Source organism: Lithobates pipiens, unplaced genomic scaffold, assembly GCF_037356315.1.
Source record: "Lithobates pipiens isolate NorthernLeopardFrog02 unplaced genomic scaffold, aLitPip1_a1.2 Scaffold_28, whole genome shotgun sequence".
NCBI lineage: Eukaryota > Metazoa > Chordata > Amphibia > Anura > Ranidae > Lithobates > Lithobates pipiens.
This window is the reverse complement of record NW_027507789.1, coordinates 202296737-202322075: the sequence shown is the minus strand read 5'-3', so window position 1 is coordinate 202322075 and position 25339 is coordinate 202296737. Positions and strand designations below refer to the sequence as shown.

Genomic DNA, 25339 nt, shown 5'->3' with positions numbered 1-25339 from the left:
GAAACTCCAATCGCCTGTACCAATTCCAACGCACAAAATTCCTACGCATGCTTGGAAACAATTTTGACGCATGCTCTGAAGCATTGAACTTAATTTTCTCGGCTCGTCGCAGTGTTGTACATCACCACGTTCTTGGCGGTCGAAAGTTCAGAGAACTTTTGTGTGACCGTGTGTAGGCAAGCCAAGCTTGAGCGGAATTCCTCTCGTGTGTACGGGGCATAACAGTGAGATCTCCTTGCCATAAATCCCGGCTGTGTTCCTGTGCACATGGGCCTTTGAAGTGTTCCCACTCACTCCAGCTTCACCTGTTACATTCTCTATAATATAAAAGGAATAAAAACCCAGCAGGGATGGTGGGATCCCATCATAATAGTCACGGGGAGTAGGCAGACCAGTGGACCCAACACAGAAATCTCCCCACTAGAGTTCCCAAGATATAGAAAAGTCAAGAGATAGGAGGTTTACCTTGCTAGCATCTACCAAATGTTTATTTTGGAAGGGCTGACCCTTTAGGGTGGAACCTAGAGACACCTTACTGCTGAGCCATTGAATGTAGACACTGTGCAGTATGGACCACAAATCATTAAATGAATGTGACATGAACAGAATACTTGAACAGAGCCACGTGATAGTTGTTAAAGCATTAACATTATTATTATGAATTCAATCACTATAAACCTATCACTGAAACACTTCAGAATTTTCTCAAAACACCTTTAATTCTTTGGTCATCACTGACAAAAAACTGTGGGAAGGAAAATGGCATTGCCCATCCTAGCTAGTCAGGTTCCATATCTGATTTTTTTAGGAAGTTAGGGATTTGAAAACAACATCTGATTTGTTACCCTGAATTCCTGTTTGATGCACTTTGGTAAATGAGGCCCAAGTCCAGTCTAAAGCTGGTCATAGATGAGTCAGTTGTCTTCATTCGCTGGTCATGGATGAGTCAGTTTTCTTCATTCTCTGACCATGGATAAGTCAGTTTTCTTCATTCTCTGACCATGGATAAGTCAGTTTTCTTCATTCTCTGACCATGGATAAGTCAGTTTTCTTCATTCTCTGACCATGGATAAGTCAGTTTTCTTCATTCACTGGTCATAGATGAGTCCGTCTTCTTCATTCGCTGGCCATAGATGAGTCCGTCTTCTTCATTTGCTGGTCATAGATGAGTCAGTTTTCTTCATTCGCTGGTCATAGATGAGTCCGTTTTCTTCATTCGCTGGCCATAGATGAGTCTGTCTTCTTCATTTGCTGGTCATAGATGAGTCAGTTTTTTTCATTCGCTGGTCATAGATGAGTCAGTTTTCTTCATTCGCTGGCCATAGATGAGTCCGTCTTCTTCATTTGCTGGCCATAGATGAGTCCGTCTTCTTCATTTGCTGGTCATAGATGAGTCAGTTTTCTTCATTTGCTGGTCATAGATGAGTCAGTTTTCTTCATTCGCTGGTCATAGATGAGTCAGTTTTCTTTATTCTCTGACCACGGATAAGTCAGTTTTCTTCATTCGCTGGTCATAGATGAGTCCGTTTTTTTTCATTCGCTGGCCATAGATGAGACAGTTTTCTTCATTCGCTGGTCATAGATGAGACAGTTTTCTTCATTCGCTGGTCATAGATGAGTCCGTTTTGTTTCATTAGCTGGTCATAGATACCTCAGTTTTCTTCATTCTCTGACCATGGATAAGTCAGTTTTCTTTATTTGCTGGTCATAGATGAGTCAGTTTTCCTCATTCGCTGGCCATAGATGAGTCCGTTTTTTTCATTCGCTGGTCATAGATGAGTCAATTTTCTTCATTCGCTGGCCATAGATGAGTCTGTTTTTTTCATTCACTGGTCATAGATGAGTCCATTTTCTTCATTCGCTGGCCATAGATGAGTCAGTTTTCCTCATTCGCTGGCCATAGATGAGTCAGTTTTTTTTTATTCGCTGGTCATAGATGAGTCCATTTTCTTAATTCGCTGGCCATAGATGAGTCTGTTTTTTTTCATTCGCAGGTCATAGATGAGTCAGTTTTCTTCATTCACTGCCCATAAATGAGTCAGTTTTCTTCATTCGCTGCCCATAAATGAGTCCGTTTTCTTCATTCCCTGCCCATAGATGAGTCAGTTTTCTTCATTCACTGGTCATAGATGAGTCAGTTTTCTTAATTTGCTGGCCATAGATGAGTCCGTTTTTTCATTCAAACAGCAGGTTAAACAAAAAAAAAAAAAAAACTGACCCAAATGTGGATGGGGGAACCCAACCCACTTTGGGGTCAATACACTTAGCCCCTGTAAACACGGACATTTCCACAACCAAATCCGTCGGATTTTGTACGTCGGATTTTGTCCGTCGGATCTTGTCCGAAACTGTTGCATACACACGGTCGGACTAAGTTGTCTAAAAATCCGATCTTTCAGAACGTGATGACGTAATTTCGTTACGATGGGACTACATTCAGGCTAGTAGCCAATAGCTTTGATGTAGGAATTTGATCTGAGCATGCGTGGCACTTGGTCCGATCAAAATTCTCTACACATGATCGGAGTATGTCCGAACGAACCAGTTGGTCGGGAAATATTTCCAACATGTTGGAAAATTGGGTCCGATGGATATTCCGACGGAATCAGTCCGATGCATACCACACACAGTCGGATTATCCGACGACACGGTCCGATAGGACGCATTCCGACGGATTCTCCGACTGTGTGTACAAGGGCTAAGAGATATATACCGCATTCATTTTTTTTTTCGTTAAAATAACTCAGCTGTATTTATCTCAAAGGTAGTCAATTTACTAAAAACATACATTATTTTAAAAATACATTAAATATTTGTTTTGCGTAATTTAGCACCTAAATTTTGCTTTATTTTTGGTGGGGTTTTTGTTTTAGTTTTTTGTATTGTTTTGTTTTTTGCAGGCTAACACTGCACCAGAAGGCACACAGCAATATTGTGAAACTATCAAAACATTCTAGAATACATTCATTCACAAAGCAGTCTCCCTCTGGTGAAATGTTGCAATTTATTTTAATTCCTGAGCACAGAGGAGAACATTTTTTCAAACTGATACATTGTATAGTTTTAATTGTTATTTTGTATTTTTCTAAAATACCGCCAGCAAACACCAGGTGATAAATAACAAATGTGTGTGTTTTTTTTAGTGATTTGACTTATCTAATTTTTTTTTTTTGTGTGGTAGTTACCTCACTATTTTAACAAATGTGTGGTATTTACCTCACATACGATATTTTACTTTGATGAATTGACTCTTTTATGATCTCATGCGATATTTCCAATAGATGAGTCTTGTGACCATATCATTTCATATCGCATGCAGTAACCTTTAGTGAATTGACCCCAACTTTGTGCTCTGGCCGTGGAGGGTCTTCCCCACCGCTAAAATACACAGATCAGTGCAGCAAGTTGTAGCCTGCCACACTGATCGAGCAAGAAAAATTCTAAGAGGTGGTTAAATAGAAAACGATTTGTAGATAGTTGAAATTCGGCAGGTTCAGAAGGGACCGGAAATTTCAATACATGTATGGCCAGCTACAGTGCGTACAGACGTCTTGTGTGAAGCGCTATAATAAAAGTACAGTGATATTTTATACAAAGGAGTGTTGTGATCACAGGAGAATAGACTCTGTGTCACAAGATTTCTTTGTTCCCTGTTCTTGCATTAAATGCCATACTCTGAAGGAAGAATGTCTCCCAATGACTCCATGGAAGCGCTCAGTGGCTGTCCGTCCATAAGGAGCTCACAAGCGCCATCCCCCATCCATGGGTGCGCCCCCCTAATCTACATGCAGGGTGCCGGATGCATGGATTCCAATGAGGGAGTGTTTTTTTTTTTTTGGAAGCACGTGATTAGAGCTAGAGGCTCTAATAGGCTTCAAAATAGAGTGGGCTCGGGGGCACAGTGCACTGTGCTCTGAGCCCACCCGGTGTTCGCTATTGTCACACTAATTCTCCTCCCGGCCAATCAGGGAGCGGGTCTGAGACTCGTTTCCCAATTGGCCGAAAGGAGACGCGAGGAGACGAGACGCACAGGAACCTGGCCGGACACCAGGAGGGAAGCCCCTGGAGAAGCTACGCTGGCCCCTGGGAGGAGACGCGAATAGAGGAGACACAGGAGAGGAGAGGAGACGCAAGGAAGGCCAGTCGCCCAGGGGGAAGCCCGGGGTAAGTGTTGCGGCCGAGTGACCGACGGGGGGGGGCATGATGGGGGTGACCCATCCAGGGGGGTGTGGCTGGATGTGCACTGTTTGCCGCCCCTCCCCAATAAATACCACTGGCTGCCACTGGTAGCTCTTTACTGCTGCTATAGAATTCAACAGCTGTATTGCTGGGAAGTGAAGTGTCCATTGCATCAAATTACACCTCCAAATGTCCCATGCACATGTGTAAAAAAATCTCTATTAATGAAAGTGTCCCGTGCCAAACTTGTCAACTTCATACAGAGTGACTCTCTCCCAAATACCTTAGTTCCTTATGTAATCCACCTCTTGTAATGTGCTGACCACCATTAGACAATCTAATAACTCACCAGAGGTTTAATACAAGCCCCAGTATAATAGCGCTTTAGCTATTTGTTTAAGTACAGGAACCCCACTTTTTAATCTGCTATCTCCAGAGGAACCTTTCGCTCCCTGAACGGGAATACCAGTACCTGCTCGTACCGCTCATCAAAACCAGATAAAAAGAGAAAGAGACCTCCATCATGTGCAAACTTTGACATTTATTAATAAAATCCACAAAATGGCACGTAAAAAGAATTGTGTTGCCACCGACACTAAGATACAGGGGTATCCTCTTTAAAGCCATGATGGCTTTAGTGGCAATGACCAGGTTGCGAGCACAGACCTTGGCATGCGTGCTGTCATCACATCCAGACAAGCCCCACCCTATGCGTTTCATCTCCCGACATCTGGGTTTCTTGTATGCACATATGCTCATAAAGAACATGTTGACAGGAGGAGAGAGATGACCCCGTTGGTTTGCCATGTGCGTCTTCATTGTCCAAACACAGGTTGGGGGCAGGAAGGTGACCAAGCTGTAAAGCTTAACTGCAGCAGAGAAAAGTCAGGTCACCAGGTTGGCTGTGCTATGTGACAAAAATAATAATCTTACAGGGCAAAACAGCTTTTATGTCTGTATTGCATCTCTGGATTTAGCTGTTTGCCTGGAGTTCAGCTTTAAACATACATTTACTATAACACATGTAATGCATCTTTGACATCTTTTTCTATTTATTTTTTTTACTTTGTGGTCTTTATCACACTTTCATTTACTTTTTTTTATTTCAGCCAATCAATTTAATTTGTTAAAGGAAGAAAACAAGTCTCTCCTTGAGGAGCTGAGAAAACACAGGCGTTTGGAGTAAGTGATAGATCCTCATTATTTCAGGATGGTTTGCGGCCATTTTCAGGAATCGGCATTCTGTCTCTCTTCTTTGGATTTCCTTCTATAGCTCTCATGTCACTCCGACCAGAGTGTGCTGAAACTCTCATAATACACATGGCTTGTGCTTGTTTGCAGTGAGAAGAACAGATCTAGAAGCCATAGCCCTGAAAGTAATGCCACGTCACAATCACCGCACGCAGAGGTCCCTGCTGCCAACCCCAAAAACAACCCAGAACAGCACATAACCCAGACAAGTAAAGATGGCGAGGCTCAAGAAAATGTTTCTGATCACAAAGCTTCAGAAGGTCAGTTGTAGCCTGCATAGGGCCTCCCTAGGTGTGACTTGAGTAGCATTATATGCATTCTCATCATAGCTGGTTCAAGGTATGATTACTCTGTCATCAGCAGCAAGTGGCAGCCACTAGAGGGAGCACACTGATTTAAAAGTAATTCCTGCTATGGGACAAACATGGAGGCTGCCATTGGTGACCTTTGCTTCTGAAAATGCTGGTTACCCACTTGTAATATTCATCCTCTTGCTTAATTAATTTGAATCAAGGAACAGCTATGTAGATAAGGACTTCTGACTTACCTCCAACTTTTCTGATATGCACACTTGATTAGCGATTCAGAAAGTACTAACGTTGGTGCATCAGCTTGATAGCCAGGCAACTAGCATTCTCAGAAGGAGGTTAGTAATCAACACCCTTTATATTTCTTTCATGAGCGATTTACTGGAAAGAAGACCTTTTTTTTTTTAAGTAACAATATTGCTGGAATAGATAAATGAAAAGTAATAAAGGGAAACTCCACTTTCATGTGAAAAAAATTGCAAATAAAAAAAAAAGATGTAGCACATACAATTATGACACAAGTCATATCGTAATTAAATGTTATTAAAAATGTACATTTCTTTTTCAATCTGCAGCTCTGCAATTTTATGTAAAATGCAATGCAATATGGCAAACAGGAGGTGTTCTGTACACAGATCAACCCCCAGAAACATAATTTCCTGCTTGTGTGATTGGCTCACTGATTATCCCAGGTAAGATACAAGTCAGGTATCAGGCATCCCCGCAACAAAAAATGTCATTTCTGGTGAGATAATCCCAATATGAAATCACGTCTAAAGTGATGCAGACCCTGCAATTTTCCTCATTAAAGCCCTGCAGGTGCAGCAGCTGGTTGATAATTAAGAAACTACTCCCATTAGATTACCTTACAACATGGACATAGACAAACAAACATGGATTTCTTCAGAAAAACAAAAGGTAGGAATCTGCAACAAAATTTGTTAAAATCCCTGAAATGTACATAGATCACCCAGAGGGGAATGTTTTTTTCTCAACAAAAGTGGAGTTACTCTTTAAATTTTCTAGAGAAATTTTTCCTCAAATTTCATGTTATTGCTGACCACATGGGCATTGTCACGTGACCTCTGTTGAAAGGGAGGGTTCAGAAGAAATGTGCCTTCCCTTCAGCAAAGGTTTTGTGACCGTATGCCTAGCCTTTTAGATGTAACCCCCAATATGGAGTCTGGAGCCCCACAGAGATGAGATTTTCTAGAAAAATAGCTGTTGAAATCTGGTTGGATGCTGTGGCAATCACAGATGCTTTTCCCTGGGTTCATCGGTGTCTGTGTCCATTGTAAAATGCAGTCGCTGACATTCCATTTACCTCATTTCAGAAACAAGTCCTACTGTCCTAACTTTGTCACCGGTGCTCAAGAACGTCCAGATGATGAACAATGAAACTCGGCATATTGACTTGGTACGTGATGTATCACAACATTTATCTCTGGCACCTCATTTGAAGGTGAGCTTTATGCCTATTAAGTGTATCAATCATTACCCACCAGGGGGAGCACAAAACAAAATGCAGAATGAGTCAAACTTTACTATATGAGCACCATGCAGGACTAACGCTCAACCCCCTGGATCTAATAACATTTATGATCCTCTGCGGTGATTCCCAACCCCTCCAGCTATCTGAAATGTCAACTGATTAGAAGTGTGAAGTGAATTTCTCTTTCTAGGTCTTGGAAGTACACAACCCAACAAACCTAAAGAAATTATTGAGAATATCTTTTAAGATATATGGTTCAACCTTGTCTGTCCTATTGTAGACTATGTCTGGGGTGCAGAAGGTCCTTCTGACCACTCATAACCAGCAGAGAATCTCCAACCAGCTTCATGGAACCATCGCTGTAATGAGACCAGGAGTTAAGTGCGGACAGAGCGGCACATCGTCACCCATCCACAGATACAGCTCTGCCAATGATGTGTAAGTGATATCCACCTTCTTTGTGTTACATAGTTACATAGTAAGGTTGAATAAAGTTCATTGCATGCCTCCACTCATTGCTTCTTGTAGCCTCATGCGAAATGTGTCTCCTTGTCCTTTGCCTATACTGTAGGTGTCTTTATAAATACACAGCAGTTGCAACTCAAAATTGGGCCTGGGAATGCAGATTAAGGACTCAGCCTATCCAAGTTTATTGTTAGGGTGGACATACAGTGCCTTGATAAAAGTATTCATACTCCTTGAAATTTTCCACATTTTGGCATGTTACAACCAAAAACATGAATGTATTTTATTGGGATTTTATGTGACCAACACAAAGTGGCATATAATTGTGAAGTGGAAGGAAAATGATAAATGGTGTTCAATTTTTTTTTTTTTACAAATAAATATGTGGAAAGTGTGGGGATACATTTGTATTCAGCCCCCTTTACTCCGATATCCCTAACTAAAATCTAGTGGAACCAATTGCCTTCAGAAGTCACCTAATTAGTAAATAGAGTCCACCTGTGTGTACTTTAATCTCAGTATAAATACAGCTGTCCTGTGAAGCCCTCAGAGGTTTGTTAGAGAACCTTAGTGAACAAACAGCATCAGGAAGGCCAAGGAACACACCAGACAGGTCAGGGATAAAGTTGTGGAGAAGTATAAAGCAGGGTTAGGTTATAAAAAAATATCCCAAGCTTTGAACATCTCACGGAGCACTGTTCAATCCATCATCAGAAAATGGAAAGCATATGGCACAACTGCAAACCTACCAAGACATGGCCGTCCACCTAAAATGACAGGCCGGGCAAGGAGAGCATTAATTAGAGAAGCAACTAAGAGGCCCATGGTAACTCTGGAGAAGCTGCAGAGATCCACAGCTCAGGGGGGAGAATCTGTCCACAGGACAACTATTAGCCGTGCTCTCCACAAATCTGACCTTTATGGAAGAGTGGCAAAAAGAAAGACATTGTTGAAAGAAAGCCATAAGAAGTCCCATACAAAAGACTTGAGACTGGGGCAGAGGTTCACCTTCCAGCAGGACAACGACCCTAAACATACAGCCAGAGCTACAATGGAATGGTTTAGATCAAAACATATTCATGTGTTAGAATGGTCCAGTCAAAGTCCAGATCTAAATCCAATTGAGAATCTGTGGCGAGACTTGAAAATTGCTGTTCACAGACGCTCTCCATCCAATCTGACAGAGCTTGAGCCATTGCGCAAAAATGTCCCTCTCGAGATGTGTAAAGCTGGTAGAGACATCCCCAAAAAGACTTGCAGCTGTAATAGCAGTGAGAAGTGGTTCTACAAAGTATTGACTTTGGGGGGCTGAATACAAATGCACGCCACACTTTTCACATATACATTTTGAAAACCATTTATCATTTCCTTCCACTTCACAATTATGTGCCACTTTGTGTTGGTCTATCACATAAAATCCCAATAAAATACATTTACGTTTTTGGTTGTAATAAAATGTGGAAAATTTCAAGGGGTGTGAATCCTTTTTCAAGGCACTGTACATCTTAGGAGTTTAAGTTTTTTTAGCAAAGTTGTAGTATTTTCTGTACAACAATACCATTCCACTTGCTGATTTTATTTATTGCTGAAGTTTTTCTATATAGTTGGGCAGTGGTGGGACAAGGCCATCAGGAGCCTAGGGAAAACATGCCAAACTGCTGCCCCCCAAGGTTTATGAGCATTATGTGCCCCCCCCCCCCCCCCCACAAAAAACACTGAGCGATAATCTGCAAATCCCCTATGTATAAATTCTCCCAGTAAAAATCCACCCCCTGCTGAAATCCCCCCTCTCAGCACAAATCTTTGCCCCCATGCCTATCCCCCAGCTCAAATGCCCCTCCCTAAAAAAGATTCACCCATCCTAACCCAATTCCTCTACCCCTCACATCTTACCTCCCCCCTACTTCAAATCCCCCCTCCCAGCACAAATTCCACCCCAAATTCCTCCCCTAGCAGAAATCATCTTCCCTCTATCCCCCCTCCCACCACACATCCCCCTAAATTATGACTCTTGGCACCCCCCAAATTGCCCCTCCTACTTACCCCCTGTTGCTCCCCCCATCAACTCCCCTCTAATCTCATTATGGCGTCCCTACGCCTCATGGTGCCCAGGGCAGCCACCCCTTCTGCCCACCCTTGTCCTGTCCCTGTAGTTGGGCTTTCAGCCAATAGATTCTAGTACTGTGTTATTGAGTAATTAGGAAAGAGCATTTCATTCTTACTGATCTAGTCTAATTTGCAGACATCCAAAGGAAAACAGAACAGATTTGCCTGAAGCACCTTCTCCTCTGGATGCTCTGAAACATGTCATCCCTGAAGAACAACTGAACCTTCTGCGGCACCACTTCGTACAAAAGCGCCTAGCACAGCGCAATCAAGGCATGCCCAGTGACGGGCCAGTTGGATATGTTATGGGCAAGAATCGTGAGTCGCCAGTGGAGAGGAAGCGTTCTGATGATGACTGGGAGGAAAAAGCTGCAATGGCAGAGATACAGGGTGCCATGTTATACATGAGGGAGCAAGGATACAAAAACAGAATGAGTCTAACCAACCAAAGAGACAAGCTTCAATATGTAATAGCCAAGCAGCACCAAGGACTCAGATCACCCAGTTCACCAACAGACGTACCTAAATATCTATTGAGGGAAAGCCCCGTTGAGAAGGAGCTGTCACTGATACAAGCCTTAAGCACACATAGGAAGAATAGCAGACATCAAGACAGCCAAGAGGAAGAGAAGGATTGGTCACATAAAGAGGAAAAGTGTGCAGAGCCAGAGAAGAGGGTCCATTCTGAGGAAGATGTCATGATAGATAAGCCACTTGATCTGTCTGACACCAGGAGAGGGTATTACAGCTCTCAGAGTGACATCAACAGAGAACCAAAGGGCCATTATGAAAGCCATATGGCAAATCTATCTTCCAGAAATAATGATTCACCTCCGAACAGGGCATCAGTATTCGATCATGTACATGGGGTTCGCACAGAAGATTTCATGTTGGTGGCTAATAGTGAACGCGAGAGAGTCACAGAGCAGGACCTGATGGTGGGTACAACTATAAAATGTAAGGCCTGTTTCACACAGACTTCAGCTTATATAAGAGCAGTGTGAACAGCAAGCTTTAACAAAGCATTTGCAGAGTTTTTAGAAAGCTTTGTTGAAGTGTTTAAAGTACCATCCAACGAAAGTTTCTAAATGTTGAACACAGATCATAATGAGAGTGCTGGTTGCCACTTTAAGCAAGCTTCTAGCAGGCTTTTAATAAGCTTCAAGAAGTGATGAAGCCTGCTAGTAGCTCGTTTAATACTGGGCACTTTCACCCCCTTCCTGCCCAGGCCAATTTTCATTTTTCAGCGCTGTCACACTTTGAATGACAATTGCACGGTCATGCAATGTTGTACCCAAATAATTTTTTTTTTCACACAAATAGTTTTTTTTTGGTGGTATTTAATCACTGCTGGGTTTTTGTATTTCTTGCTAAAAAACTAAAAAAGACAGAAAAAAAGTAAATTTTGTAAATAAGTAATTTTTGTCCATCACTGATGTGCGCTGATGGGGTGGCACTGATAGGCACTGATGGGCTGCACTGATGGGCACTGATAAGGCAGCACTGAAGGGCAGTGATTAGGTGGCACTGATAAGGAGGCATTAATATACAGTACTGATGGGCAATGATAGGTGGCACTGGTATACGGCACTGATGAGCACTGATAGACAGCACTGATGGCTGCCACTGATGGGCACTGATAGGTGGCACTTATGGGTAATGATAGGTGGCACAAATAGACGGCACTGATGGGTGGCACTAATGGGCAGCACTGATGGGCACTAATGGGCAGCACTGATGAGCAGGCACTCATGGGCACTGAAAGGCAGCACTGACTGGCATCACTGATGGGCACTGATCGGTGTCAATGATGGGCACTGCTGGGGCTGCACTGATCATCAGGACACTGATGATCAGTGCCCTGATTCAATTCAACCTACAGATATCCCTTGCGAGGAGATGCTGCTGATTGTCTCTCCTCTCCTTACACTCTGTCAGTGTGAGGCAAGGAGAGATGATAAACAGCACTTCCCTGTTTACATCTGATTGGCTGTGATTGGACACAGCCGATCACGTGGGTAAAGAGCCGCGTCATAGTCTCTTTACCGAAACTGGGTTCGCTCCGTGTCCAAGATCACGTGTGCGCAGAAGCAGAGACACTGGGGCGACGTCATATGACCTCATCCTAGAACAAGAGGCGATTAAAGGGGGGGGGGGGGTTAAAGCGTCAATCACCATTAGAATCTGTGTTCAACATTTAGAAACTGGAGCTGAATGGTACTTTAATAGCTTCAACAAAGCTTGCAAATGCTTTGTCAAAGCTTGCTGTTCACATTGCTCTTTTACAAGCTGAAACCCGTGTCAAACAGGCCTAGTTTTTATCTTCAATAATTTTTACTAAGATTTTGATCATACATTGAGGCAATATAGTGCAAAATAGTAACATGGTGTTCAAGACATTGTAATAAGAACTATTACATATACACCTTACTCTAGAACTAAGACCCTCAAATTCACATTGAGATACAGTATACCATAGTTCCAGGGAGACAGTGGAATGCCATTCTGTGGTCATTGAATGGGCAAAAATATGAAAGCAGAGGAAGTAAGCCTTGAAATTTTATTGCCTCCAATGTAAACCATAACTTATATCCAGAAAGTAGCAATGTCACTCCGTAGAGCAGAACTTACACTGGAGATTAGTCATTATCCCATTATAATTACAATATACCTGGATACTGATGATATCAGTCTGTGAAATGGAACTTACATTCAGAAAGCAGTGGGGTATGTCTTGTAATATCCAACTTTATATTTAATGAAAACTGAGGTCAAGCCAGTAAAACATATTGTACATTTGGAAAGTAATGATGTTACCCCTGTCAAAAATAATACCAAAGGGACACTGTCATCTGCCCATTCAGGGCAAATTAACAATATCTGTTGATAGCCCGACCACCACCCCATCCACAGCAAAACTCACCTATCCAGGCTCCCTCGTAGCCTCCCAACTGTCTCTCCCCACATGACAGTGTTAAGGCCTCGGGGGTTTGGCCAGTCAGGCTGATGCATTGTCACACGAGGGATGTGAAATACTCCCCCATATCTATAAGCTTAAGAGTCTTTCCTAACTTTTGTCATCAGGAGTTTTAGGAAAGTCAATTGCAAACACAACCTGTAAAAAAAGAATTCCAATTCTTACATAAAGTTCTTCTTTTTCAGAAACACAACAAGGGCACAGAGGTGACCAGAGAGTTGAATCCCCTCATGAAAAGACCAGAAATGGGAAACAAGAGACATCGGGAATCAGGTGAATAAAGGAAGACCGCTTAAAAAGTTCTGCAAATCAATGAAAAGTATCTGTAGGCTTAGTTTCGGATAGATTCAATATGTTACTAATTTGTTTCCGTAAAATTTTATTTCGTTTATGGCGAGCGGGCATCTTCTATGTCCACTTGGATGGTGGGGCTTGAACCTGGCCTCCATGCAAAAGGTACTATTAAGTGCGCAGGTCACCAAAATGTGTCAAAAAGTAAAAACCACAAGAAACAGTTTTTGACAAGTGATGTCAGAAGGTGGCGGTGCCACCGAGTGACATAGCTGGGTGGCCACATCCCTTGCTTATATAAGAACTGTCAAAACAAAGAGCGGGCAGTCGGCGGGAGGCGGAGCGTTTTTCATTTTTCTATTTTTTTGGGTCATGTGGGCATCATGATTGACAATGGCTCTACATCGAGGGACACTATTTATTTTATTTATTTTTAATAAAGGACTTGTGAAAAACAGTTTCTTGTAGTTTTTACTTTTTGACACTTTTTTGGTGAATGGGTAGGGGTCCAATGTACCCGATACCCATTCACATACAGGGGGGGCAGGATCTTGGGGCCCCCTTGTTAAAGGGGGCTTCCAGATTAGGATAAGCCACCAACCTGCAGACCCCGACAACCACAGCCCAGGGTTGTCGGGAAGAGGCCCTTGTTCCCATCAACACAGGAACAAGGTGCTTTGGGATGGGGGGGTCGCAAAGCACCCACCCCCCATGCTGAGGGCATGTGACTTGGTATGGTTCAGGAGGGGGGGGGGGCGCTTGCCGTCCCCCCTTTTCTGACCTGTCAGGATGCATGCTTGGATAAGGGCCTGGTATGGATTTTGAGGGGGACCTGTTTTTTTAATTACATTTTGGGGGTGGAGGGATTCTATGCTGTTTTTGTTTAAATTTTTCTATTGCCGGGCAATTTCCAGCATTCTTTGCTTTACATTCATCTGTCAGTGGGGAAGCCCGCTGACAGGTAATGACTCATGGCTGTTAAGGACGCAGGCGGTCGGCTTAACAACTATTTCTTCACACAGAATTCAAAACTATTTTTTTTTTCCGACCGATCCGAATTTTAATTGTTTTGAGAAGTTGGAATTTGTTAGAAAATGAATAAACAAAATATATTTTAACGGATTTCAACTGAATTTGTTACTATTCGTTACTATTTCATTTGGAGATTCGGCAGAATGCCAGAGTGACCTTTGCAACCCTGGTAGTTCTGCCACTGGTGTCAGTCGTTTTTTTATTTTTGTTGTTTTATTTTTTATTATTTTTTACCAACTTTTTTTAAATCACTTTTTAGGACCCTTGTTTGGTTAAATATCAGGGGTCTATACAGACCATTCATCAGTTCCTTTCTCTGCAGCCTCAGCTGCACAGAATGAATGAACAAGTATAGCTCTGTACAGAGGCTTCCCGTTTATTAAACTGAGGCATAATAAACAAGGTTGACTATACCCCAGCAAAGAATGGACAAAAAAAAACAGTGTTAGTGTCAGTGTCAGTGATTGGTACTGGTATTGGTGACTCTATTCATTAAGACAATGAAGAGGCTGGCAAATTACACATTTACCAGCCTCTTTCCTGCTCTCCATGCTGACAGTATCCCTTGCAGCAGCCAGCAGGAGGTGGGAAGGGGAAACACAGCAGCGGTGCGCGGGGGGCAGGAGGGGGCAAGGGAAGCACACAGGGGCCCAGAGCAGCAGGACAGCGATAGGGGGCGCTGGGAGCAGTATGTGGAGGAACCGATGTACTCAATTTCCCTCCTGCAGCTGCTGAATGTTTGCAGGAGGGAGAAAAGAAGAAGCGGGCATTCAGCGACTGCATGGAGGGGATCAGTTCCTCTACATGCTGCCACCCTGCTATCAAGGCATACAGGGGGGCTGCTCAGGCCCCCTGGAGCATGGGGCCGGGTCGCAATGGCGACCCCTGCGACACCTTTACAAACGTCCCTGTATTACATTAAATTACATTGAGCATTACTGTAGGTCCTTTAATATATCCATGTACCTTTAGGGTCCTGGTGCAAGAAACCATTGTGGGACCTTTTCCCTCATCCCTTTCATTTCCTGCCATCCTAGAACGGTCACCTTTAGGGGCCTATTTTAAGGTCTAAAAAATGTATTTTGCTGCATCACAAGCACAGGAGAAGAGCAGAAAAAAACACTTGACATGCCTGAACGTGTTTAGGCACATTTGAGAATTAATGCATTCCAATGGCCAGAAAAAAATGAATGGAATCATGGAAAGTGTGCAATACGTGGCTTTGGGTGCGTTTTTTAAGCAGCTTTTCTCCTGCCAGTCTTCAGAGCATAAAGCCGCACATTCCATTTTTTCAGAATTTGTTCCCATTTTGTTTTGACCTTATCTACATTTACAAAGTTGTGAAATTGCTATTCAAGCTTACTGGATTTTTATTTTTTTTTTACTGGATTACAAAACACTTTTTTAATTGTATATTTAACAGATCCTAAGAGAAGCTGATTGTTACGTTTATTTAAACTTTAGTACCGGCTTCTCTCTGCTGCTTTTAAAGCTTAGAGGGAGCAGTGACATAACCCTCTTCGTCATGTGCCAGTGCTCAGGTCTAGTGATTGGCTTACAGGCCTCAGCATTGTATCATGGGAGGAGGTCACATGCTTCCCCATTTCTGGAAGTACAGGGTATTTTGGCAGTAGCTGCGGCAGAGGAAGCAGGAAGTGTTGGACAGGTAAGTATCAGGTAGACGGGGGGGGGGGGGGGGGTTGCTTTACACAGACACTGTCTGTTTGCTCTGAATGAGTAAAGTGATGTTGCCTCTTATCTATCATGAGTAGTCAGCAGTGGCAGTCCTTATACTCATAGCAGGTATTCTTTAATCCTATGTCGTTTAACTCGTAGCAGCCATGTGTTTTGTACATGTAGACTGTCAGTAAAATAAATTGGGAGGGTGAACTGTATAACATGCTTGTCCTGTACCAACAGATGAGGAGGAAGAAGGACGAGCAACAGATGGGAATTCGCCACATCGAGACATGGATGAAGATTTAGATACAACCGATAGTGAGGTATGTACTGTTCCTATAAAAATGAATACTAATAACTACTTTGCTTCTACATGTAAAAATCTACGTTTTTTTTGCTAGAAAATTATAGACCCTATAGAATAAAATGGTTGGTGTTGCAATTTTTTTGTCGCATGATATTTGCGCAGTGGTTTTTCAAATGCAATTCTTTTGGTAAACACTTTCTTGAATAAAAAAAAAAACCCACTAAAGTTAGCCCAATTTTTTTGTATAATGTGAAAGATGATGTTACACCGAGTAAATAGATACCAAACATGTCACGCTTTAAAATTGCATCTGTCCGTGGAGTGGCGGCAAACTACAGCGCTTAAAATTCTCCATGGGTGACGCTTTAAACACCTTTACAGGTTACCAGTTTAGAGTTGCACAGGAGGTGTGGTGCTAAAATTATTGCTCTCAGGCCGCGTACACACGGGCGGATTGTCTGCCCAACTAAGTTCGTCAGACAATCCGACAGACAGTCCGTCCAACTTTTGAATGAACGGACTTGACCACACACGATGAACAGACAGTCCGCTGAAAACTTGCGCGATGACGTGTACAGCACGTACGACGGGACTAGAAAAACGACGTCCAATACACAGCAATGCAACCTTCGGCCGTGTAAATCCTTTCTGAGCATGCGCCATACTTAGTCCGTCCAACTTGCCTACACACGAGCGGACTGTCCGCTGAAACCAAGTTTGGACGGACAAAACCAAGTTTGGACGGACAAAACCAAGTTTGGACGGACAAAATTACGGAAATTCCGAAAGACAAAGTCCGTCAGACTGTCCGCTGAAAAAGTCCGCTGAAGCCCACACACGAGCGGATTGTCCGCTGAAACACGGTTCAGCGGACTAAGTTGGGCAGACAATCCGCCCGTGTGTACGCGCCCTCACTCTGACTTTGCGACAGTAACTCACATGTGTGGTGTGATCACCGTTTGCGCACAGGAGTATTGTATGCGTTCGCATTTGCACATAAGGGGAACTTTAGGTTTTTTTTTTATAATTTTTTTTTTTTTTTATACACAATTTTTTTTTTCACAGGTTTTTTTTATTTCTTTTTTGTACTAACTTTATTGCTATCAAGGAATAAACAACATCCCTTGTGACAGCATGGGCCGTGACAGGTCCTCTTCATCTCTCCTCTGGCCTCCCATGCAGCCGATTAGACACAGATTGGCTGCTTTCTCGGCTGCTGGTGGCCATGTAAAGAAAAGGGGCGGAACCAGAAGTGACAAACTACTCGTCACTCCCAGTTTCCGGGGTTTCAGAGAGAGGGGAACAATGTCAGTTCCTCTCTTTCTCTGTACAGCGCAGACCCCCTTCCGCCACCCACAGAAATGATCGAGTGGCTATTTAGCCACTCAGATCACTTCTGCATAAAATAGAATCGCCAGCATCATATCCCAATATAAGTACTGAAACCTGAGGACATACAGGTACATACCTTGGGTGGGAAGTGGTTAAGGAGAGTCAATGCTCTATCACAGCCCTCCCACCGCTTGCACATCATAGACCTTCCCTCTTCTGGGAGTGTCTATTTACTGTCTATGCTGACCCAGCTCCATTTGCCACCACCCTTCACCTCCTTGCATACTGTAACTTATTAGGTAGCTGTTTGGGATTTTTCAGTAGTTGGGACTGGGAAACTGGTCAGAGTTGAGGGAAAGATGGATGGTGCTAAATACAGGGATATTCTTGAGCAAAACCTGTACCACTCTGTGTGTGATTTGAGGCAAGGACGGAGGTTCACCTTAAAGCAGGACAATGACCCCAAACACACTGTAAAGCAACACTTGAGTGGTTTAAGGGGAAACATGTAAATGTGTTGGAATGGCCTAGTCAAAGCCCAGACCTCAATCCAATAGAAAATCTGTGGTCAGACTTAAAGATTGCTGTTCACAAGCGCAATCCAACCAACTTGAAGGAGCTGGAGCAGTTTTGCAAGGAGGAATGGGCAAAAATCACAGTGATAAGATGTGGTAAGCTCATAGAGACTTATCCAAAGCGACTTGGAGCTGTCATAGCCGCAAAAGGTGGCTCTACAAAGTATTGACTTTAGGGGGTGAATAGTTATGCACATTGACTTTTTCTGTTATTTTGTTGTTTGCTTCACAATACAAAAAAAAAAAAACATCTTCAAAGTTTTGGGCATGTTCTGTAAACTAAATGATGCAAATCCTCAAACAATCCATGTTAATTCCAGGCAACAAAACACGAAAAATGCCAAGGGGGGTGAATACTTTTGCAAGGCACTGTATAGGTAGTGTACTGTAAATATCTCCTAAATGTGCACCGTTTAGGAGATATTTACTTTACCTGCAGCCAGTGACACCCGTGCCGTTCCTTCAGAGCCCTGCGCTGTGAATCGCGGGTTCCCTCACGCATGTGCGGGAGTGATGTCATTGCAGCTCCGGCCAGTCACAAAGCCGGAGTCTGCGAACTTGGAAGCAAGACGAGTGAAGATGGGAGCGCCTGCAGCTCTGACATCTGGGCGCTGGAAGGGCTTTGTTTTAATGTAAGTTTAACACAATGTACTAGTGTGTGATGCATACTAGCACATTATGACATTACTTTGCAGGGTAAATAAAAAATGTCCAGTGGTTTACAACCGCTTCAAGCTGGCAAAAGTTGCTGGAATTCTTTGAAAGTCTCACCTTTATTCTAAATTCTGTTTTACAGGGGGAGATGGAACAATCCCAGCATTCCCAGGCAGAGACATCCAGAGGCAATTATTCTAAGGAAAGGAATCACAGCCGGTGGAAGAAGAGGCTGTCTCAAGGTGGGTGTAGTAGAGCTTTCAAAGAACTGGAGCAAAGGTGTAACTACAGCTGTTCTATTAGTAGCCAGTATAACAGAGGAAACAATATACTGTATTGCATTGCACAGATAGAACAAAATTTTACCTATTATTTGGTTATGTTTTAGAGAGCAGGTTTATCTAAAACAAATTATTTAGACAGTGGGTAAAAGAGGACTAAGGATGAGCAGAACACCCCCCCGGTTCGGTTCGCACCAGAACCTGCGAACAGACCTAAACTTCGTGTGAACTTTAGAACCCTATTAAAGTCTATGGGACTCGAACGTTCAAAATCAAAAGTGCTAATTTTAAAGGCTTATATGCAAGTTATTGTCATAAAAAGTGTTTGGGGACCTGGGTCCTCCCCCAGGGGGCATGTATCAATGCAAAAAAAGTTTTAAAAATGGCAGTTTTTTCGGGAGCAGTGATTTTAATAATGCTTAAAGTGAAACAATAAAAGTGTAATATTCCTCTAAATTTCGTACCTGGGGGGTGTCTATAGTATGCCTGTGAAGGGGCGCATGTTTCCCGTGCTTAGAACTGTCCCTGCACAAAGTGTAATTTCTGCAGGAAAAAAAGTCATATAAAAGCACTCGCGACTATAATGAATTGTCGGCTCCCCCCTAATACAGAGAACAGTCATTGAAAGTCATTGATTAAAAAAAAAAAAGCGTGGGGTTCCCCCCAATTCAATTACCAGGCCCTTCAGGTCTGGTATGGATATTAAGGGTAACCCTGCGTCAATTTTTAAAACAAAAATAACGTGGGGTTCCCCCCAAATATCCATACCAGGACTTTAAGGGAAACTCCACGCCAAATTTAAAAAAAAATGGCGTGGAATTCCCCCCAAAAATCCATACCAGACCCTTTATCCAAGCACGCAAACCTGGCAGGCCGCAGGAAAAGATGGGGGATGAGAGAGCGCCCCCCCCCTCCTGAACTGTACCAGGCCACATGCCCTCAACATTGGGAGGATGCTTTGGGGGTGTGTGACCCCTCAAAGCACATGGCCAGTGGTTGTGGGGTCTGCAGGCCAGGGGCTTATCAGAATCTTGAAGCCCCCTTTAACAAGGGGACCCCCAGATCCCACCCCCCCCGTTTGAAATGGTAAGGGGGTACCCTTACCATTTCACAAAAAAAGTGAAAAAAATTGTTAAAAAACACACACACACACCGTTGGGAAAAGTCCTTTATTAAAAAAAATAAAAAAAAAAAGATTCCAGTGGTGGTAATCCACTCTTGGTATCCTGCGATGGGTGATCTCTTCTCTGGGTTCCAGCAATGGGTGATCTCTCCCGATGGGCCAGCGCAGCGCATCCATCCTGTCTCCACCGGAGACACTGCGGCAATCCCGGCAGCCTGACACGTCTTAGCTGAGGAGGACGGGGCCACCCGTCACCTGACCCCACCCCCTCTGACGCAAGGGGAAAGTCGGGCTTCCCCAGTGATGTATGGGTAACCCCGCCCCCCTCTAATGTAACGCAGGTTTCCATTACAAAAAATTATCACTTTCGATTTCTCCCATAGACTTTTACAGGGTATTCCGTGGCTTTTTGCATTTTCCGCAAACACCCCAAATTATTCACTGTTCAACTCAAACTCAAAGCTCATCCCTAAAGAGGACATTAAAGCAGTAGTAAACTCCACTTTCTGACGTCCACATACAGGTAAGCCTATAATAATACTGGGCAATACTGGGCAAAAGTGAATGAATATTTGCTTTCCTAACACTAAACCGTCTCTCCCCCAATCAGGTGCTCAGATCTGTTACCCGTCACCTGATTGGCTGAAATGACAGGCGCTGCGATTGGATGCCTATCAGGCGTCCAATCATGGCAGAGGACGGGAGAAGACATTAAGGAGCATTGAGGTGCTGTCCCACCGAGACAGGATAAGTGCAGACGGTGGGCGGGGGGCACACTGGCAGCATTTTATATGGCACAGTGGGCTCATTTGATGGGGCACAGTGGCTGCGTTTGATGGGCACAGTGGCTGCGTTTGATGGCACAGTGTCTGCTTTTGATGGGCACAGTGGCTGCGTTTGATGGTACGGTGGCAGCAATTGATGGGCACAGTGGCTGCATTTGGTGGCACAGTGGCTGCATTTGATGGTACAAAATAAAAAAATTAAAAAGCTTTGCCCTTAGTTCTACTTTTAGTGTGGAAACTGTGGCCAGAAAGACAGGCAGAGGACAAGTAATTAGTATTGCCTATAGGCTACCTGCAGCAAAACAACTTGTCACAGCCAGGAGGGCTGGTGAGTTACAAGCACAGTCAGGACTGGGGAAGCACACCTGAGAGGACTGGGAGCATGCAGTCTGGGATGGGTGCAGACCCAGTGGAGGAACTGTGTTATCAAGGGCAGTGGAGAAGGGCAGCTAAAGCCAGGAGGGCTGGCAGGGCCTGAAGATGGGTTACTGGGCTTAGTAACCAGAGATAGGAGAGCTAGCACACACAAACTTTCTATCTGATACAATATAAGGGCCCGCGGTCCCTGCCTGCAAAAGGTCTGGCTGATTCCGAGTCAGGCCCAACCCCGTTGTGCTAGCTGTGCCTGGAACATTAGAGGGGAAGTGATGTGCTGGAGGAGAAATGGAGCAAACCTACTGAACTGTACCTATTTGTCCCAAGCAAATTGCTTTTTTTCTACTGGGCATCCCATATTTCCCATACCCCATCCAAGTTCAATTCCCTCAATAAAATACAAAAACAAAACTGACAGACTGTTTTTCATTGTCTTGGAGTGTCTGGAAGTGAATGCCGGGCTACCAGGGATTGTAACAGGGGTATCCCTACAATCCCTTATGTTAGAGCTTCCCACCTGATGAATGATGGAGAAATAAACAAGATGCATCAGGATTAGTGGATCCACAAAATGAATGATGCAGAAGCAGGGAGATCTTTGCTAGCAGGTCCCCAGGTACAGCTTTCTTCTCAGCAAGCAGAAGAGTGAGCAGCAGTAGTAACATCACCAACCTTCTGGTGAAGCTAGAAGTCAGAGGCAACGTGATGTTGCCATTTGGCCGTAAACTGATAATGCTTGTCTAGTTCAGACAGTAACTGAGAAAGTATTGAAGCTACACAGTACAGAAGAACAGGGCGACTAGCAATTTCAGAAGAAGATCAGCAACGATAGCCCACATACAGTATCTTTCTGTTAAAGGTTTTAATTATTAGAAAACTCACTAATGAAAACACCCTTTCTGCAAATAATGGCAATGAGCTCTCCACGTGCTTCTGTGGCTGTAGTATAGAATAGATTATACCATAGTATAATGTACTTAATGTTTTACATAATAAAGGGGAGAATTCTGTAATTTCATAATCTTCGCATCTGAGAGAAATTTCCATGGTTCTCCTGACCTGCACCACCTTGACTTTTATATATCACCCCCCCTCCTCTGTTTTCATAGCCTCCAAGAAATGTTTGAGGAAGCAAAAGAAGGTTCTGGAGCACCCAACAACAGAGAATGACATCTTCCAAGATGACAATGTAGCCTGTAAAGACCTTGATCGTGAAAGACCGGCATGAGTGATGGGATTCCATTATATAAAGATGAATCTAGAGATGTGTATTTACAAAGACATGTGAAACAGCACTTCTACACATATGGCTTCTCACAATCCTACCATTCACAAAGACTCATTTACTACAACTAGAGCAACGGTGATACTAGGATGTTGTCTGTAGCAGCCAATCTCCATTTAATTTTCTGACCTACAGAATAACTATAAACCATGGACGTTTACTGGCTGTGATGAAGACACTTTATTCTTTGGTCATTTTTTATATACAATAAATCTGTTACGATTATTGGAACCCAGTGGCTGATTACCCTAACGTGCCTATACTATGAGCAACACACTTTCCTTTAGAAAACTATTCTCAGTGCCTAGAGCTGTTCCTAATATAAGGGTTTGAGCCGGGCAGAGTGGGTGTCCATAGGAAGAATTATCTCATAGCCCTTGTACACACGATCGGAGATTCCGACGGAATGTGTCCGATTGGAGCGTTTTGTCGGATATTCCGACTGTGTGTGGTCTGCATCGGACTGTTTCCGTCTGAATATGCGTCGGACCAAATTTTCCAACTTGCCGGAAATATTTTCAGACAAAATGCTCCGATCAGACATACTCCGATCATGTGTAGAGAATTCCGATCGGACAAAGTGCCACGCATGCTCAGATCAAATTCCTACATCAAAGCTATTGGCTACTAACCTGAACATAGTCCCGTCGTAACGAAATAACGTCATCACGTCGGATTTTCAGACAACTTTGTCCGAGCGTGTGTATACAACAGTTTCGGACAAAATCGGTCCGACAAAATCCGACGGACAAAATCCGATGGATTTGGTTGTCGGAATCTCCGACCGTGTGTACAAGGGCATAGAGTTGGTCATTTAACAGCCATTCCGATTCTCCGGTTGAAGCCAGTGTGCCAGAGTTTTGGTGGGTGTTTATTTAGAACGTCTTGAGGAATGAACAGGTTCACTTTAACTTTGATGCAATGGATCATATCCAGTTGTACATATATCATGTTATCCCCATTTTATTTATTTTGGTAAAGTGATGTATTTAATAAAATACACTTAATATATGCTAAACCATGGCTGTTTTTCCTAAAGTTTATTCATCTTTGTATTGACTGATGGTGTCTGTACAATTTGTCCCATTTGATGGATTCACAAGGCACCCGGTTCTCTGTGAATCATAGCTCACTCACTTCATATGAGCCCAGCTACAGTCAGGTACAGCACCATGTACATCCCAGTACCTGGTGTATGTATATAAACAGTATACCGTATATTCATACAATCACATTATTTTGTTTGGCCCATATTTTCTCAATCTTATCTCTGTAAGAGGCCCATCTCATTTCCAGCAGTCAGAAAGGACGAAGTATCATGTTATGTTCCTATATACGTCCAATCGTTTGACAACAGTGTCTGTGATTGTATAGTATATTGTAATTATAAGAGATATAAAAAATAATGCAATAAATTTCTAATTAAACAAATGTGGTGTTTTATTATGTTGATTACAATGGTTTGGTATGTATTTAAATAATAAGCGCACTTTAAATACAACTTGGCTACTTTAGTACGTTCAGTCAAATCAGCTATTACTATTTTACATTTTTATCCGTTCTTGTGCTGTCCCCTGGGAGCTATGCTAGAAACTCAGAAACAATGTTGCCATTTCATTTTTTATTTATTTATTGTTTAAATCAAGGACTATGGATTTCTGTAGCTAGCCCTGGGGGCTGAATTAAAGAAATCTAATGCCCCGTACACACAAAATCCGTCTGATTTTTTTCCGACAGATTTTGGCCGAAACTTGTGTTGCATACACGCGGTCAGACAAAGTTGTTGGAAAATCCGATCATTCGGAACGAGGTGGCGTTTGTTGCGTACGACGGGACTACGAAGAGGCTAGTAGCCAATAGCTTTGATCTCGAAATTGAATATGAGCATGCGTGGCACTTTGTCTGTAGGAATTCTCTAAAAAACGATCGGAAAAAGTCTGATCGGATTTTGCTGTCGTAAAATTTTCAGCTCTCAAACTTTTTCCATCTCGAAAAAGTCTGATAGAGCCCACACACGATCAGATTTTCCGACAACATAATCAGATCGGACCTTATCCGTCAGAATTTACAACCGTGTGTACAAGGCATAACAGATACCTCCATCTATGCTAAACAGTGCAGATGGATTAATCTCCCCCGCTGACTAGTGTATTCTGACAAAAGGTACCTGCCATCCACAACTGAGTGCAGTTCAGCGCCGCCCCTGCTCTCTCCTTATTGGCTCACTGGCTGTGACTGACACCAGCAGGAGCCAATGGCTTACTGGCTGTGATTGACAGCAGCAGGAGCCAATGGCTTACTGGCTGTGATTGACAGCAGCAGGGGCCAATGGCTCCTGCTGCTGTGTGAACCAATGAGGAGAGAGAGACCCGGTAGAACCAATGAGGAGAGAGAGAGAGAGAGACACAGTAGAGCCACTGCTCTTATGCACATTGTTGGATAAAGATGGAGCTCAAGTAAGTATAAGGTGGGGACTGGGGGAGCTGCACCTAGAAGGTTTTTTTTAACTTATAGTGTTACTAAACCCACAACATAAAATCAGTCTGTGTATGCAGTAAAGCATGCTTGTTCTACTCACTGTAGAACCTAAAGGGGGTTAATCCTTTGCATTGTGTATAAAGGCTGTTTGATCCTGTCTCTCTGATCCTCCTCTTCTTTCACTGTCTCCAAAAAAATAAAAATAAAATGGAAATACCACCAATCCACGCAATTGGAATAAGTTAGTATACCGTGAAAAATCGTGAGGATATGAGAGCAGCACGTTATATGAATTAAATGAAAAAAATAGCAATTTTTTATTAGTTTTGTTGTATTAACCATTTTGTTGTTTATGCACTTGCA

General features: G+C 43.1%; 1 protein-coding gene across 3 annotated transcripts in view; it reads left to right on the top strand.

Moving 5' to 3' along the window:
* Nucleotides 1–23929, top strand: part of RBBP8NL (RBBP8 N-terminal like) — an 82311-nt gene extending 58382 nt beyond the window's left edge. For 2 of the 3 annotated variants that reach the window (XM_077460296.1, XM_077460298.1), the window contains 9 exons: nt 5289–5361; nt 5521–5690; nt 7073–7200; nt 7511–7668; nt 9938–10739; nt 12964–13051; nt 16022–16104; nt 18792–18891; nt 22323–23929. In XM_077460296.1, the coding sequence (XP_077316422.1) occupies nt 5289–5361; nt 5521–5690; nt 7073–7200; nt 7511–7668; nt 9938–10739; nt 12964–13051; nt 16022–16104; nt 18792–18891; nt 22323–22441 (1721 nt within the window). In that variant the 3' untranslated portion in view covers nt 22442–23929. The remainder of the gene's footprint in view (nt 1–5288; nt 5362–5520; nt 5691–7072; nt 7201–7510; nt 7669–9937; nt 10740–12963; nt 13052–16021; nt 16105–18791; nt 18892–22322) is intronic. The other variant, XM_077460297.1, reaches the window with a different exon arrangement.
* The last annotated feature ends 1410 nt before the right edge of the window (nt 23930–25339 follow it).